The sequence below is a fragment of the Diceros bicornis genome, chromosome 6 (assembly GCF_020826845.1).
Source record: "Diceros bicornis minor isolate mBicDic1 chromosome 6, mDicBic1.mat.cur, whole genome shotgun sequence".
Lineage (NCBI taxonomy): Eukaryota > Metazoa > Chordata > Mammalia > Perissodactyla > Rhinocerotidae > Diceros > Diceros bicornis.
The window spans coordinates 57,704,426-57,718,533 of NC_080745.1; the positions used below are offsets into that span (position 1 = coordinate 57,704,426).

Consider the following 14,108-nt stretch of genomic DNA (forward strand, 5'->3'; position numbering starts at 1 on the left):
AACTCTATAAAGTAATGCATGAATCTGACAAACATCTCCTTAAGTGAAAAAAGATCAAAGACTGGCATTTTTTTAAAGCTCAAAAACAAGTATGTAAAACTGAACAATATGCTGTTGACAGATACACACATGGGAAGGGATTAATAAGGACAAAGTAGTAAACAGGGAATAATAAACAAAATTGGGAATACATTTGGCAAGTGGATGAAATGGGGAGAAAAATGATAAACGCAATAGTATCAGTTGTGTTCTAGTTCTTGGATGCATTCATGGATATTTATTTTATTAATATGTAACAATTTAAATTTATACTAAATATATTATGCTCTTATATAATTACGTAATTTACATATTTATAAAAAGCTCCCAAAGTGTACACCCTCTATCTTTTAGCACAGTAGTGAGTCAACATTCCCAAATAAAAACTGCATTTCCTGAAAAACAGGTTAAGAAGTTAAAACAACAAGGAGGGAAATGCTTGTCAGCATGCCAAATGTCAACATGTATCATTTTATGTAAGCATACCTTTCTTTTAACCAGTTTCTTGAGGATAGTGCATGGAAAGTAGGGAATGATCATCAACAGCTACATGGCTACCTTAAGCGTGAGAATCAATTCTGTGCTTTTCTTGGTTCAATGGTAAAAAAAAACACAAAAATTGCAACACATTAAGTTTTTTCTGCGATGCGTAAACCCAGTGTATCCACACCTCAGCCAAGTCAGTATAACGATTTACGTATGGGCCCTTTCGTTAGTCCTGAGCTAATAAACTTAACTATGGAAAGAGAATTAATCAGATGACAGCTGATTATCGTTAATTTAGAATTGGAACAAACTTTCATCGCTTGCCTAATTTCCTTTCAATGATCTTGGGGCAGCTCATCAAAACTTCCCATCAAGTGGAGACAGACTCCTTCATTTCCGAGAAACGCCTTACAAGAAACAACAAAATAAGAGTTGCGGGGGAAGAGAGAGTAAAGAAACCAGAAAAGAAATGCCCCAGGAGAAAGGGATTGTGGAAGGTGAAAAAATAGAAAATTTCCACACTAAAGAATTTCAAAACAATATGTAAGATCGAGGGAAAACTTTCAAGGGCACTTTTCAGTGTAATAACAATAAGGGAATTCAGCTCGGGAAATCCGTGCCTTAAAAAAGGACAATAAGCAGACTCGTTGGACTTCACCAAAACCCACCGCAAACATGGCGCTGGGACGAAGCCCCTACTCCGCCAGCCGCCAAAGCCTTTCGCCTCACTTTTCCCACAAACCCCTCCGCGCGGCCCGGTTCGCTGAAACCTGCCGGGCCGGCCTCCGACCACTGCGCACGCGCGGCACGACGTCACGTGCGCTCCCAGGGCTCCGCGGCGCTGGCAGGAGGGGCCTTGCCAGCTTCCGCCGCCGCGTCGCTTGGGGGCTCGAACGGCGGGTTCGCGGTGCTTACGCTGCCGCGGAGCAGCCGGGGGTCGCAGGGCCGAGCGAGGAGCGCGCGGCGGCGCGGCCATGGGACTGCGCCGAGCCCGGTGACAGGAGGGAGCCGAGCGGCCCGGGCCCTGAGCGCGTCTCCTGCGGGGGGCCTCGCCCTCCTGCTCGCGGGCCCGGGGCTCCTGCTGCCGTTGCTGGCGCTGCTGCTGGCGGCGGCGGCGGCCAGGATCATGTCGGGCCGCCGCTGCGCCGGCGGGGGCGCGGCCTGCACGGGCGCGGCGGCCGAGGCCGTGGAGCCGGCCGCCCGCGAGCTGTTCGAGGCTTGCCGCAACGGGGACGTGGAGCGAGTCAAGAGGCTGGTGACGCCCGAGAAGGTGAACAGCCGCGACACGGCGGGCAGGAAGTCCACCCCGCTCCACTTCGCCGCAGGTAACCCGGGCCAGCGCCGCCTCGCCCCAGACCCCACCTGCGCACCCGCGCTCGCAGGCCCGCAACCAGACACAGTGCTGCTCTGCCCCCGGCGCTCCCCCAGGACTGCGGTCGTGGTCCTCTCCCCCTCGTCGAGTGAGGACTGAAGACGTTGGGCTAGGGGGCCAGCGTGCCGCACTCACTGGAAGTTTTTTTTTTTTGCTTTGTTTTGTATCAACAATACCTGTACCAACTTCCGGTCTTGCTACTCTAAGAGGCCTCCACGCACAAGAAAGAGTAGGGGACGTAGTAGACCTTGCGATTCGAAAGGCCAGTTATCTCCAAAATCTATCTTCTTGCAAATTCCACTATAACTGTTATCAGTCCTTTGGGTTAAAGTCTTCAAGGCCCTTGTAAAATGCAAGGATGTAATTTAGGAGGAGTAGCTTAATTGGCCATTGACACATTAGCGTTAATGGGTTTATCAGGGTAGTTATTAGCAAGTTTCTGGGGAGACTAGAACTGGAAATAGTCGAGTTTGGGAGAATTGAGATCTGACTTAGGCTAGGAGCGGCCGGGTAGCCTCCGCCACACACACAAGTTGAGGTGGAAAGTAGTGGGATGAGAGGAAAGATGGTGTAGGTACTTGAGCTTGGATCTAGAATTTAAACTGGGACTAACCTCGCCTCGTTCTGGGATTTAGATCGTTTGAATTACTTTCTTTTAATATTTACTAGGTTCACTTTATGATATAAGCATATTACATTCACTTAAAGAATTTAAAAGAGCTAGAGATGAGAGACACTCAGCTTATTTCTATAAAGCATTTATACTTTTCACTTTGAAGAAAGATGCAACTGTCTCTATCCTCAAGTGGGCCATGCATGATTGAAAATGGGAGTAGAGTCTCATGGTTCTGATAATCCTGATTTTTTATTTTGTGCGTTACATAATTGTTTAAAATAATTTTTTGAAAAAGCAGAAGGATAGGTTTTAAAGCTCTCTGTTCTTTTCGAATAGGGATGAGCAGAGGAGCGTTAAGAAAGATTTCCTTATTCACAGACATTGCTTGTACACTTTCTACCAATTGGAGATTTGTTTGCTTTAACCTATCCCTGTTTTAAAATATAAATACTAGTAGGAGGTATGCTTTCTTGATCAATTAGAACTTTGTTGAGTTCCCGTTGAGGAGCCTTTTTAAGGGAGAAGGTTTGGAGGACCGTTGGCAGGAGAGCTAGAAACAGTCTGTGGCAGCAGAAAGGGAAAGGAGAGGAATACTAAAGTCAAATCTCATTTCTTTAGCCATTTAGCCTAAAATTTTTGTGATCAGTGCTGCCTTTGCTCAGCTAATTTGGGTTGTCCTGTTTGACCATGTGGTCACCCTTAAACAACTGATTTGGCAAACTGTCATAACCAACTGATATGCAGTCCAAAGGGTAGTGTTACTTAGATTCTGTTCACTTGATCTGTGGGGTAAAAATAACCAAGGAAGATCTTAGTTGCTACCTTTCAAGAATTCGGTGTATTAGTGAGTTCATATCTGAAAATAGTAATATTTAGGGGTTTAACCTTATGGCATTAGCTTCTTATTGACATTATTCCTCCCCCACCGTCCCATCCTCCCTTCTGTCCCAACATTTCAGAGTACTTTTTACATAGATTTCATGTGGTTTGTTCAGACTGAAATGGAAAACCTAATTTTAGGATCCAACCCACCCCTCACAATTTACCCAAATTATCAGGTACAGGTTATCAGATTAAGAATTTAAGGTATAAGAAAAGAGTAATAAAATGAAAATTCTAATGGTCTACATTAAACCAGAGCTTTAAAGCCCTGCATTTAACCCAGGCATATAAGAAACTTTTTTAAAAATTAGCTTTGTAAATCCAATCTAAATTATTAATTAGATTAATGAGAGAGAACTGAATTTTTAAATAAATGCATCCAGCTACATTTTCTCTGTATATAGGGAATACCTTTTGTGATCTCTTTTGTAGGTAGTGAGTTATCAATTGTATTAATGTGCATGTAAGCATGCCATGGGAAGCTCAACATAGGTAGTGGGACTATGTAACTGCCTGACCAAGCAGTTTTTTGTGTTTGTACATTATAGAGTAAGCCATAGGGGGAAAAAAATCTTTTTCTTAGCCAGTTAAAGTTTGGAGGTTTTATTGGGGGAGGGGAGGCACGTTTTTGTCTTTTTTTTTTTTTTTGATTTCCAGGGAACAGGAATAAGATTTGTGCAGAGGAAGGAATATGAATCAATGATAGAAGAACAGTTTAGTCTTTTCATCTAAAATATTTAGTTCAGTTAAGAGAATAATCAGTTGCCAGCCCCAGAGGAGTTAAGTTCTTTTGTTAATGAAAAAAATAATCAACATAAATAGGAACTTTTCTTCTAATAGGTGCTTTTTATTAGTGAACTGGATTACATTTCTTCTAGATAAGTGTGCTTTAAGAAATCATTTCTGGGCCGGCCCCGTGGCTTAGCAGTTAAGTAAGTGCTCTTGCTCCACTACTGGCAGTCCGGACTCGGACCCCGGGCGGGCACCAACACACCGCTTCTCTGGCCATGCTGAGGCCGTGTCCCACATACAACAACTAGAAGCATGTGCAACTATGACATACAACTATCTAGTGGGGCTTTGGGGAAAAACAAAAAGGAGGAGGATTGGTGATAGATGTTAGCTCAGAGCCAGTCTTCCTCAGCAAAAAGAGGAGGATTAGCATGTATGTTAGCTCAGGGCTGATCTTCCTCACAAAAAAAATAAATAAATAAATAAAACTGTTTTCCAAAGAGGCTGAAGCACTTTGTGGGGGGGGAAAAAAAAAAGAGAAATCATTTCTTATGAGAAAAATTGTTTCCTCTTTAATCCCTCTGCTGCTAGCCCTCCTCCCCCCCCACACACAGGATATGAATGATTTTTTTTGTGACACATCAGGAAACTTGTAGAGGCAAGTTGGTGGTAGGGAGGCTGCAGCTCTAATTTTACTAAAAGCAATAGTGTCTGAAACTCTTGACAGTGTAATCCCATAGAAAACAGATTTCAGTAAAGGAGATTGCTTCTCTGAACTTATTTCTGAAAAATAAGAGGGACAAACTTTTGGAGAAAGTCATCTTGTCCATCATAGTCAAAGAAAAATACATAGCATTCTCTGGAATTTTAGAACGCGGGATAGGGGAGTGGGGGAAACAGAATTCCATGGCTTGAAATCTTAAGCTTAAGTGAAAAGAGCTTGCATTGTCGAGTTCCAGCTAAACAAGGTAACACTTGTTTTGTATTTGTAGTGTGTTGTGTTACTGTTCTGTATTTGTAGTGTGCTACTCAGCCGTGTACATTGGACTAGTGAGACTGAACTTCGCTTATTATATTCAATTGTGTTAATTGCATATAAAGGATTTTTTTAATTCAGAAGAGGGAGGTGAAATTAGAGCATCTGGAATTTATTATACAATCACCAGATATGAAAATTAGAGTTACTTTGTCAGAAGACTAAGGTTAGACAATGTCAACTGCCTTCACATGTGAGTGAAGTAGACAGTCAAGTAGAAAAGTAAGTGGATGTGACTTGTGTGGCTTTGGCAGTCAAAACCAGGGCCAGTAGGTCAAAGGTTACAAGGAGTCAGGCTGCATTTAACAATCTACTCAACTGTAGAATAAGCTGGAAGTGTCCTACCAGTGGCTGGATTGACATTTTTCAGAGATGTTATAGAAGGGCTTTCTGCATAGGGTGGGCACTTGGACCAACAGGTCAGAATCTGACTGGTATAAGAAAGTGGAATGATTCCCCTATAACAACGCAGCTGCTAAAAATATAATCGTATTTGTTATTGTCGTTCATATCTTTTCCCAAAATGATGCTATTGAAGGCCTCCAATAACCTTTCAATAGCATTGCCTTGTTTTGGCTGTAGGCCAATGTCGTAATCATGGGAGATGCACAAAATGTACCCACATTTCTTACCTAGGACTAGAATTATAGATGATAGCTTCCAGGATTAGTTTTTACTGTGGAGGATGATTAAATCCTACATCAGTAGAAAACCTCAATATCAAATAAAGACCAGTCTGTTTAAGAGTTCAGAATCTTTCTTGACTTATCAGATCTCCCAATATAGTATCAAGACTTGAGCTACAACTTTTTCCGCAGGTTTGGCTGGACTTAGAATAGGTGATTGACTTCAATAACATCTCATTTGGAGTACTTGGTTCAGTACTTCCCCATTGAGATTGTCAGAATTTTGTCACCCCAGAGGCCATGGCATCCTTTTCCAAGTTTCTCATGCTTTAACCAGGCAGATAGTATATGTGTCCCAAGTTGAGCTAGGCAAAACCTTCTCCCTTGTATTTGTCATTCTAAAGAAAGGTATGTGGGAAATACCTTTTCTGGATCTTAGTAAACTAAAGTTAATAGTAAATGAGAAGTTTAAAATGACATCTCTCAGAAAAATCTGACAGGAGTCCTGGCTGTTTAAGTCAAAGCTGAAGGCTGCTTATTATACATTCCCATTTCCCAGACCACAGGAGCCTTCTCTGTTTCATGGCATTTGTTGCCATGTTCTGCTTCTGAACATTTCCTTCTGACAAAGTCCTGCATAATACCAGCCTGCCTTTAGATTGGCAAGACATGACTATCTGACTATCATTTCGTATGGGACCAGTTGTATCATTAATGGCCCATCCCACTTTTGGACTGTAAAAATGGGAAGGTGGTGGCTCTCAGTGAAACTTCCTAAGAGTCTAAGTTGGTTTCTCTGTAGTGACTTCCACTACTTCACAGCTTTTTGGAAGCCATTCAGATGAAAGCAAGTTTCCAGTAGTGCAGCAAAATGTGATACTGTTAACAATAGTCATGGTTGGCAAGACAGTTCCTGGAGCTGCTGAAACTGATGACGCCTAGATAGTAATGAGAGAAATTGAATAGACTGCTTTTCCTGGTGGTCACAAATCATCAACTCCATATTCTCTGTAAGAGTCATTTACTTACAATTCCAATAAAATGTTAGACATGCAGTAAGCAAGTGTTTATCAGGTCCTACTGTATGCCAGATACTGGCCTAGGCCAGTGAACAGAAATGAACGGGACACAATACCTGCCGTTAAGTGACAGTTTTTTGATTGGCAAATATACCTTCCAGATAAGCCTGCTTTGTTTCGCTGTCGGTGCTTTGTAATAGATTCAAACTCAGTGTATAGATTCCATCATGATTTTCACATGTAAAGCAGTGTTTGAAGATGAGTGCTGTTCCATAATTATAAAATAAACCACAGTATATCCTGAGCAGCCGTGACTACTAACTTTAGGTTTCTGATTCCTTTGTAAAGAGATCCTTAGGATATGGAGATTGGCATTGACTCTCTCTTATTCATGTTCTACTTGGCTGGTGAGAACATGATCAGAATATACCCTGCAAAGCAATTTTTCCTTCAAGAAATGAGTACATAACAGAAGTGCTTTGAACTATTCTTGAGACCATAGAATGGGGATTTCGTCAGGTATTAGCCCTCAGAGTTTGGGAAGCATCTTAAATCTAAAGGTTTCACCAAAATCCCAATGGTGGAATATTTTTACATTTGAAGTAGCTACCTATTGACCCCCTCTAAATAATTTCCTTTCATGCCAAGAAGTGGCTTCAAACATTCTAGGTCTCAGACTTCATCTATTCTCTCAGGATAACAGCATGACCTCCACTCACATATTGTAGTCCTTACAGTGTGACTTTGAACACCTGCTGATCTCTGCTGTAAGTCTCCAGACAGGTTTCAGACATTTTAATGGCTAGGGAATCATGTTGATACAAAAGTTATTGAAGTAGAAGTCCTCTGTGTCTGGGACTGTTGGTAACTATGTAAATAGAATCACTTGACTCTTTCCACCCATATCTCCTCTCCAGCTAAAACTTCAATTTCTGTATTGAGTCGTACATGTCAGTATTGAGTCTGTTTCTCTTTGACTCTGATTTTAAGCAGCCCTTCTCTTCCCGATGATATTTTGACAAAAGGCTACTACTTGACCTTTCTTCAGCTAGATCACCAATCCTTTGGAACAGATGTATTCCTAATTGACACTATCTCGTAACAGCTAGATGTTCTACTACAGCTATTTCTGTGCCCACTTCACTCTCCTTTTTTGGGAAGTTAGCCTGTGAGTCACCATTTTGATTACTTCAGATGTGTTGATTACCACTGAAGAAATAGTGATCCTTCTTCTAAAAGTGCTTGGGTACCTCAAGTAACTTTCCAAAGGAAGAGGTACTTTTATTAATTGCTTTTTATTCTGATTCTTTTTCTCTTACTCTCCAATTTAAGAAGTCTTTTCTAAAAGCGTTTCCTCCAGGTGGGTGCTGAATGGCTGGGCTAGTGGAACCATTGATTGGGGCAACTATGGATGGCTTCCTTGGGGAGGACAATATGATGAACAATGCCTGGGCAGTGAGGAGGAAGACTCAAGTTAGGGCGTAGTGGCAACAGATTTGTCCTTTCTTTCCTTGAAATTTTTCCTCTTGGCTTCTGCAGTGCCATTCTTTGTTAGTTTTACTTCCCAGGCTCCTTTTCTCATACCATGATGTATTAATTCAGCAAATATCAACAAATTGCTATGTGCCATACAGTGTGAAGGACCCTGGGGAAATAATGATGGACTAAGATAGACATGGCTCCTGCCCTTTATGGAACTTAAGAGTCCAGGAGATAAGTAAACAGTAGTTACAAATTTTAATAAATGCCAGAGGATACTGCTGTGAACAACAAAGATAAAAATCTTTGTTTTTCTGGAGCGTGCATTCTAGTAGAGGAGAGGGGGAGACCAAATAAACAGAATGTTAAGATAGGAAATAATGTGGGTGGGCAGAATGGACTGCTTTAGATAGGATGATCAGGGACGGCCTCCTTAAAGTGGTGATATTTAAACAGATTAGACAATGAGTAGAACTGAGGGATGCAAAGAGCAAGGGAGGAGCAGTTCAAGCAGAAGGGCAGCATGTAGTAAGTCCTTGAAGTAATGTTAGCATACTTGATGAACAGAAAGAAAGCTGAATCATAGTTCAGAAAGGGAAGAGCAGTATGAAATGAAGTTAGAAAAGTAGGTAAGGGCCAGTTTGGGCAACAGGCCATGTAGGCCACAGTAGGGTGATTGAATTTTATTCTAAGAGCATTAGTGGGAAGCCAATCAATTACTTTAAACAGCGGTATGATATGTTTGTTTTTAAAAGATCCCTGGAGACAGAAGTAGAAATCAGAGGCCCAGTTAGGAGACCGGTGCAGGAGTTCAGGTTGGAGACAGTGGTGGTTTGGTTAGGGCTGTTATCAACAGAAATGGGGAAGATGTTGAGTTTGAGATGCCTTTGAAACATTCAGGTGAAAAGTCTAGACTGGGGGTTGTGTATCTAGGTAGCATTTAAAGCCATAGGAGTAGATGAGGTCATCTAAGAAGGGTACATAGGGTGGAGAACTGAGTCTTGAGAAATCTTGGCATTTAGAAATTGGGTGGAGGAAGCCAATTGGCTATTTATAGTAGTCTCGAGGAGATAGGACATGTCCAAAATTTGAACTCCCATCTTCTGCCACAGACTTATTTCATCTGCAGCCTTCCCCATCTGAGTTGATGCCAGCTCCACCCCTCCATTTCTCAGTCCAGAAACCTTGGGGTCATCCATGACTCCTGTCTTGCCTTCACCCTTTCTCACCTTCTCACCCTTACCCTCACCCCACATTCAATCCATGAGGAAGCTATGCTGGCTCTACCTTCAGAGTATCCAGAATTTGCCACTTATTATTCTGACAAGTTTCACCAGATTATGGTCCAAATCACCATAATCTCTCATCTACTTCTGCCTTTAACCCCTACAGTCTAGTCTCAACAGCCAGAGGGTACTTTTCAGTTGTAAGTCGTATCATGTAACTTATCAACTCAAAACCCTGCAGTGACTCTCCATTTTCCTCAGAGTAAAAAAGCCAAAGTTCTTACGGTGGTCCTCAAGCCTCTCTGTCTGGCCCTCTTTGCTTCTAACCCCATCTCCTACTATGCTAACCCTTTCTTACTTGGCTCCAGTCACTCTGGCCTCCTTACTGTTGGCCAGTAAGGCTCTCTCTCTCTAAGTCTTTGATCAAATGTCACCATCTCAACAATGCCTGTGGTGACCTCCCTATTCAACTTTACAACCACTCCCCCCCAAACACACACCTTGATCACTCCTTATTCTGCTCTTTTTCTAATTACCTTCTAATATGCTTATTTTTTTTTCATTTCTTGCTCATCTCCCCCACCTCCATAGAATAGAAGTTCCTCAGAGGCAGCAATTTGGTCTCTTTTGTTCACTGGTATGTCTCAGACACCCAGAAAAGTGTCTGTCCCATAGTAGATATTCCCTGATCATTTGTTAAATGAATGGGTGAGACAGGAGGAAAACCAGGATAGTGTGATGTCATAGAAACTTTGGAGAGGGTGTTTCAGGAAGGAGGGAGTAGTCACTTGTCGCTGAGAGGTCTAGTCAAATGAGGACAGACACGTGTCCTTTGGATTTGGCAACATGGAGATTTTAAGTACCAGTTGTGGGCCGGCCCCGTGGCTTAGCGGTTAAGTGTGCGCGCTCCGCTGCTGGCGGCCCAGGTTCGGATCCTGGGCGCGCACCGACGCACCGCTTGTCCAGCCATGCTGAGGCGGCGTCCCACATGCAGCAACTAGAAGGATGTGCGGCTATGACATACGACTATCTACTGGGGCTCTGGGGGAAAAATGAATAAATAAATAAATTAATTAAAAAAAAATAAGTACCAGTTGTAAGGAAGAAGCAGAAGCCAGACTGAATCTGAGAGAAGAGTGAATGGAAGATAGAGAATTAGTGACAACCCTTTGAGATTTGGTTATGCAGGGGAGCAGAGAAACGGAAATGTGAATTCAGGGAGAATATCTTTTATAAAATGGAAGATATTAGAACATGTTTATGTACTGTTAGGAATGATCAGGTAGAGAGGAAGAGATTGGGGGTGGGGAAAGAAAAAGACCTTAAGAAGATGAGAAAGGACTACAATGCAAGGTGAGAAGGGATTGAAATTTGATAGAAAGTACACTTCCTTCAACAAAACAGGTAGAAAACTAGTGTGCTCTAGTCAACTTCATTCATTTTCGTGCATGGCTTCAAATACCATCTTTATGGTCACAACTCCATATGTCAGTCTCCAGCTTATACTGGTTTCCTGAGTTCAAGATCCACAGAACCTTCTACTTACTGGACATTTGTTCCACAAGCACCTCAAACTAAGCATTTCCAAAAACAAATCATCTTTTCCAACAAAACCTGTTTTATTTTGTATCTCAGAGATCAGATAGTCACTCCCATTCCTTCTCTGCTTTCCCCAAAAGAAAGAAGTCGTCAGTTGCCGTCAATTTTCTCTCCTAACTCTGGTTAGTTGCTCCTGGCAACATTGTGTACAGTAGCAAAAGATTAGAAACAACCCAACTGCCCATGAGAAAGGAACTGGTTAAATTATGATACTTGCAACCAATAAAATATGTACTGATAGCAATTGATTTCTAGGATAATATTAGGTTTTTTGAAAAGGAAGATGCAAAATAATTTTTAAAAAAAATATTAGTAGGTATTTGTTTGTCCTTCAACCACCACTGATGTGTTGAAGGACAGTAGCAGTATTTTTCGTACAGTTTCTAAGAGGTAACTCAGGAATACAGGGATAATTTCCTTCGGGTCTTTGTGAGAAGGAGGAGGATTCAACCTGAATAGTTTTATTTTATTGAGTTCAGTTAATTTGCAACTCTATGAGTGCCAACTATGTACCAGGCATTGGGTATTTTTTTGGTGAACATGACATATATTAGATTTTATATAAAATTGCGTTAGGAAATGCTAACTCGAAAAGATAAATGTACCCCCATGTTCATTGCAGCATTATTTACAATAGCCAAGACAGGGAAGTAACCTAAGTATCCATAGATGGATGAATGGATAAAGAAAATGTGGTATATGTACACAATGGAATTTTATTCAAATGTAAAAAAGAATGAAATCTTGCTATTTGCAACAAAATGAGTGGACTTTGAGGGCATTATGCTAAGTGAAATAAGTCAGAGAAAGACAAATACTGTATGATCTCACTGTGGAATCTTGGGGGGAAAAAAACAAAACTGAGCTTATAGATACAGAGAACAGGTTGTTGGTTGCCAGCGGAGGTGGGTGAGGGGATGGGTAAAATGGTTGAAGGTGGTACAAACTTCCAGTTATAAAATAAATAAGTCCTGGGGACATAATGTACAGCATGGTGACTATAGTTAATAAAACTGTGTTGTATGTTTGAAAGTTGCTGAGAATACTTCTTAAAAGTTCTCATCACAAGAAAGAAACATTTGTAACTATATGTGGTGATGGCTGTAAACTAGACTTATTGTGGTGATCATTTTGCAGTATATGCAAATAGCAAATCATCATGTTGTATACCTGAAACTAATATAACGTTATGTGTTGATTAAATCAGTTTTTTAAAAAAGATTTCATTAAAATCTGCCTGAAAGCAGTTGAAGAACACTAGTTTATAGGACAAAGTCCAAATGCCACCTTAGCATGACATATAAGGTTCTTCGTCATCTGACATCTGCCTACTTGGGCATTCTGTGTCCTGGCTATTACGAATGATTTGCTGTTGCATGCTTCCTTGCCTGTGTACATTTTGTTTCTTCTGCTTGGACTGCAATACTTTTCTCTTGCTCAGCTCCTTCCTTCCCACCTCTTCACTCCTCATTTCTCTAATGATTCCTTAACTTTTCTGTAAGCCTTCAGCTCAGATGTTTTTGCTGGAGTCTCCTCTGGGATAGTCCTTTCTATTCTCTGCTTTCCCCTAATTTAAGTATTCCTTTCTTTGAGCTCTAGTAGTATTTTATATATACCTCTACTGTGACAATTACATTGTATTGAAATTATTGGTTCTTATTGTTTCTACACATCTTAAATTGTAAGCTCTTTGAGAATAGAGAGAATCAAAGATAGAGACTCATCTTGGTGCCTAGAGCCTAGCGATATTAAAACAAAACAAACTAATAAAGAATCCAGTTAATCTCTTCAACCATGTAACTCTTCCATTAGCTTCAGCCAGGCCAGCCCCAGGCACACACCTTGGAAACATTGTACCGTTGCTTTCTCATTCCACTCCCACTCTGGTCTTTTTAGAAGGACTACATTCAGACTTGGTGGTTTTAAAAATATTCTGGTAAAATTTCAGATGAGTGAAAAGGTCCTTTCTCTCTCTCCCAACACACACATATATACCTCCCCATCTACTTTAACATATGCCTGAAATCGTTTTCATTTCACAATTAACTGTAAAAAGATTTTGTGCTGTTATTTGAAAATGGTAAGAGATTGAAATTCATTGGTACTAAATCTGTAAACCAGTATAAATGAGTTGTCAGCCTTTTTTTGTTTTGTTTGATATGAGGGCAATTGCAGGAGAACTGTGGGACATGGATTTCTAAAGGAGGTCTCCTACCTAGAAGGAATTTGCTTGTGTTGTGCAAATGGCAAAGTAGGGGCTCCTTTAAAGACACCTAATTTCGCACTTTTGCCTAGGATTGCCTCTGTCTTCACTACATAGACAAATGTAAACTATAAGCAGATCTTTTTTTGTTGCTATCTCATAGTCTCCCAGTTTAGTAGAAACATTTTAGGAGACAGATGTGGGAAAGGGATTCTAACAAGAATCATATACTTTCAACATCTGAAAATGTACACACATTAAATACTCTGTATTTGCAATTAGAAATGCTGTTGTAGAGTGGGAAACGTTTGAACTTTGGGCTTGCAGTCACCTGCATAACGTCTCTCTGAAGTTAGTACTACCTAAGGCATTGGAGAGACCCTTGGCTTTCTCATTAAGATTAGTTAGTGATGTATTTCAAACCACCTTTTCATCAATAAATTCTTGAATTGTTGACTTGGTTATTATCTTCTATCCAAAACATTTTAGCATGGCTTGTACTTATGTATTCTAATTTGATGTATTTTCTTTGGAGAATGTAAATGTGGATAATTTGTGTTTTTCTAGGTTTTGGGCGAAAAGATGTAGTTGAATATTTGCTTCAGAATGGTGCAAATGTCCAGGCACGTGATGATGGGGGGCTTATTCCTCTTCATAACGCATGCTCTTTTGGTCATGCTGAAGTAGTCAATCTCCTTTTGCGACATGGTGCAGACCCAAATGCTCGTGATAATTGGAATTATACTCCTCTCCATGAAGCTGCAATTAAAGGAAAGATTGATGTTTGTATTGG

The 14,108-nt window shown here is 41.0% G+C and overlaps 1 protein-coding gene across 2 annotated transcripts in view; it reads left to right on the forward strand.

Moving 5' to 3' along the window:
- The first annotated feature begins 1,386 nt into the window (after nt 1–1,386).
- The window catches only part of TNKS2 (tankyrase 2), a 60,337-nt gene continuing 47,615 nt past the window's right edge, over nt 1,387–14,108 (forward strand). The window contains exons 1-2 of one of the 2 annotated variants that reach the window (XM_058543527.1): nt 1,387–1,850; nt 13,883–14,107. In XM_058543527.1, coding sequence (XP_058399510.1) covers nt 1,652–1,850; nt 13,883–14,107 — 424 coding nt within the window. In that variant the 5' untranslated portion in view covers nt 1,387–1,651. The remainder of the gene's footprint in view (nt 1,851–13,882; nt 14,108) is intronic. The other variant, XM_058543526.1, reaches the window with a different exon arrangement.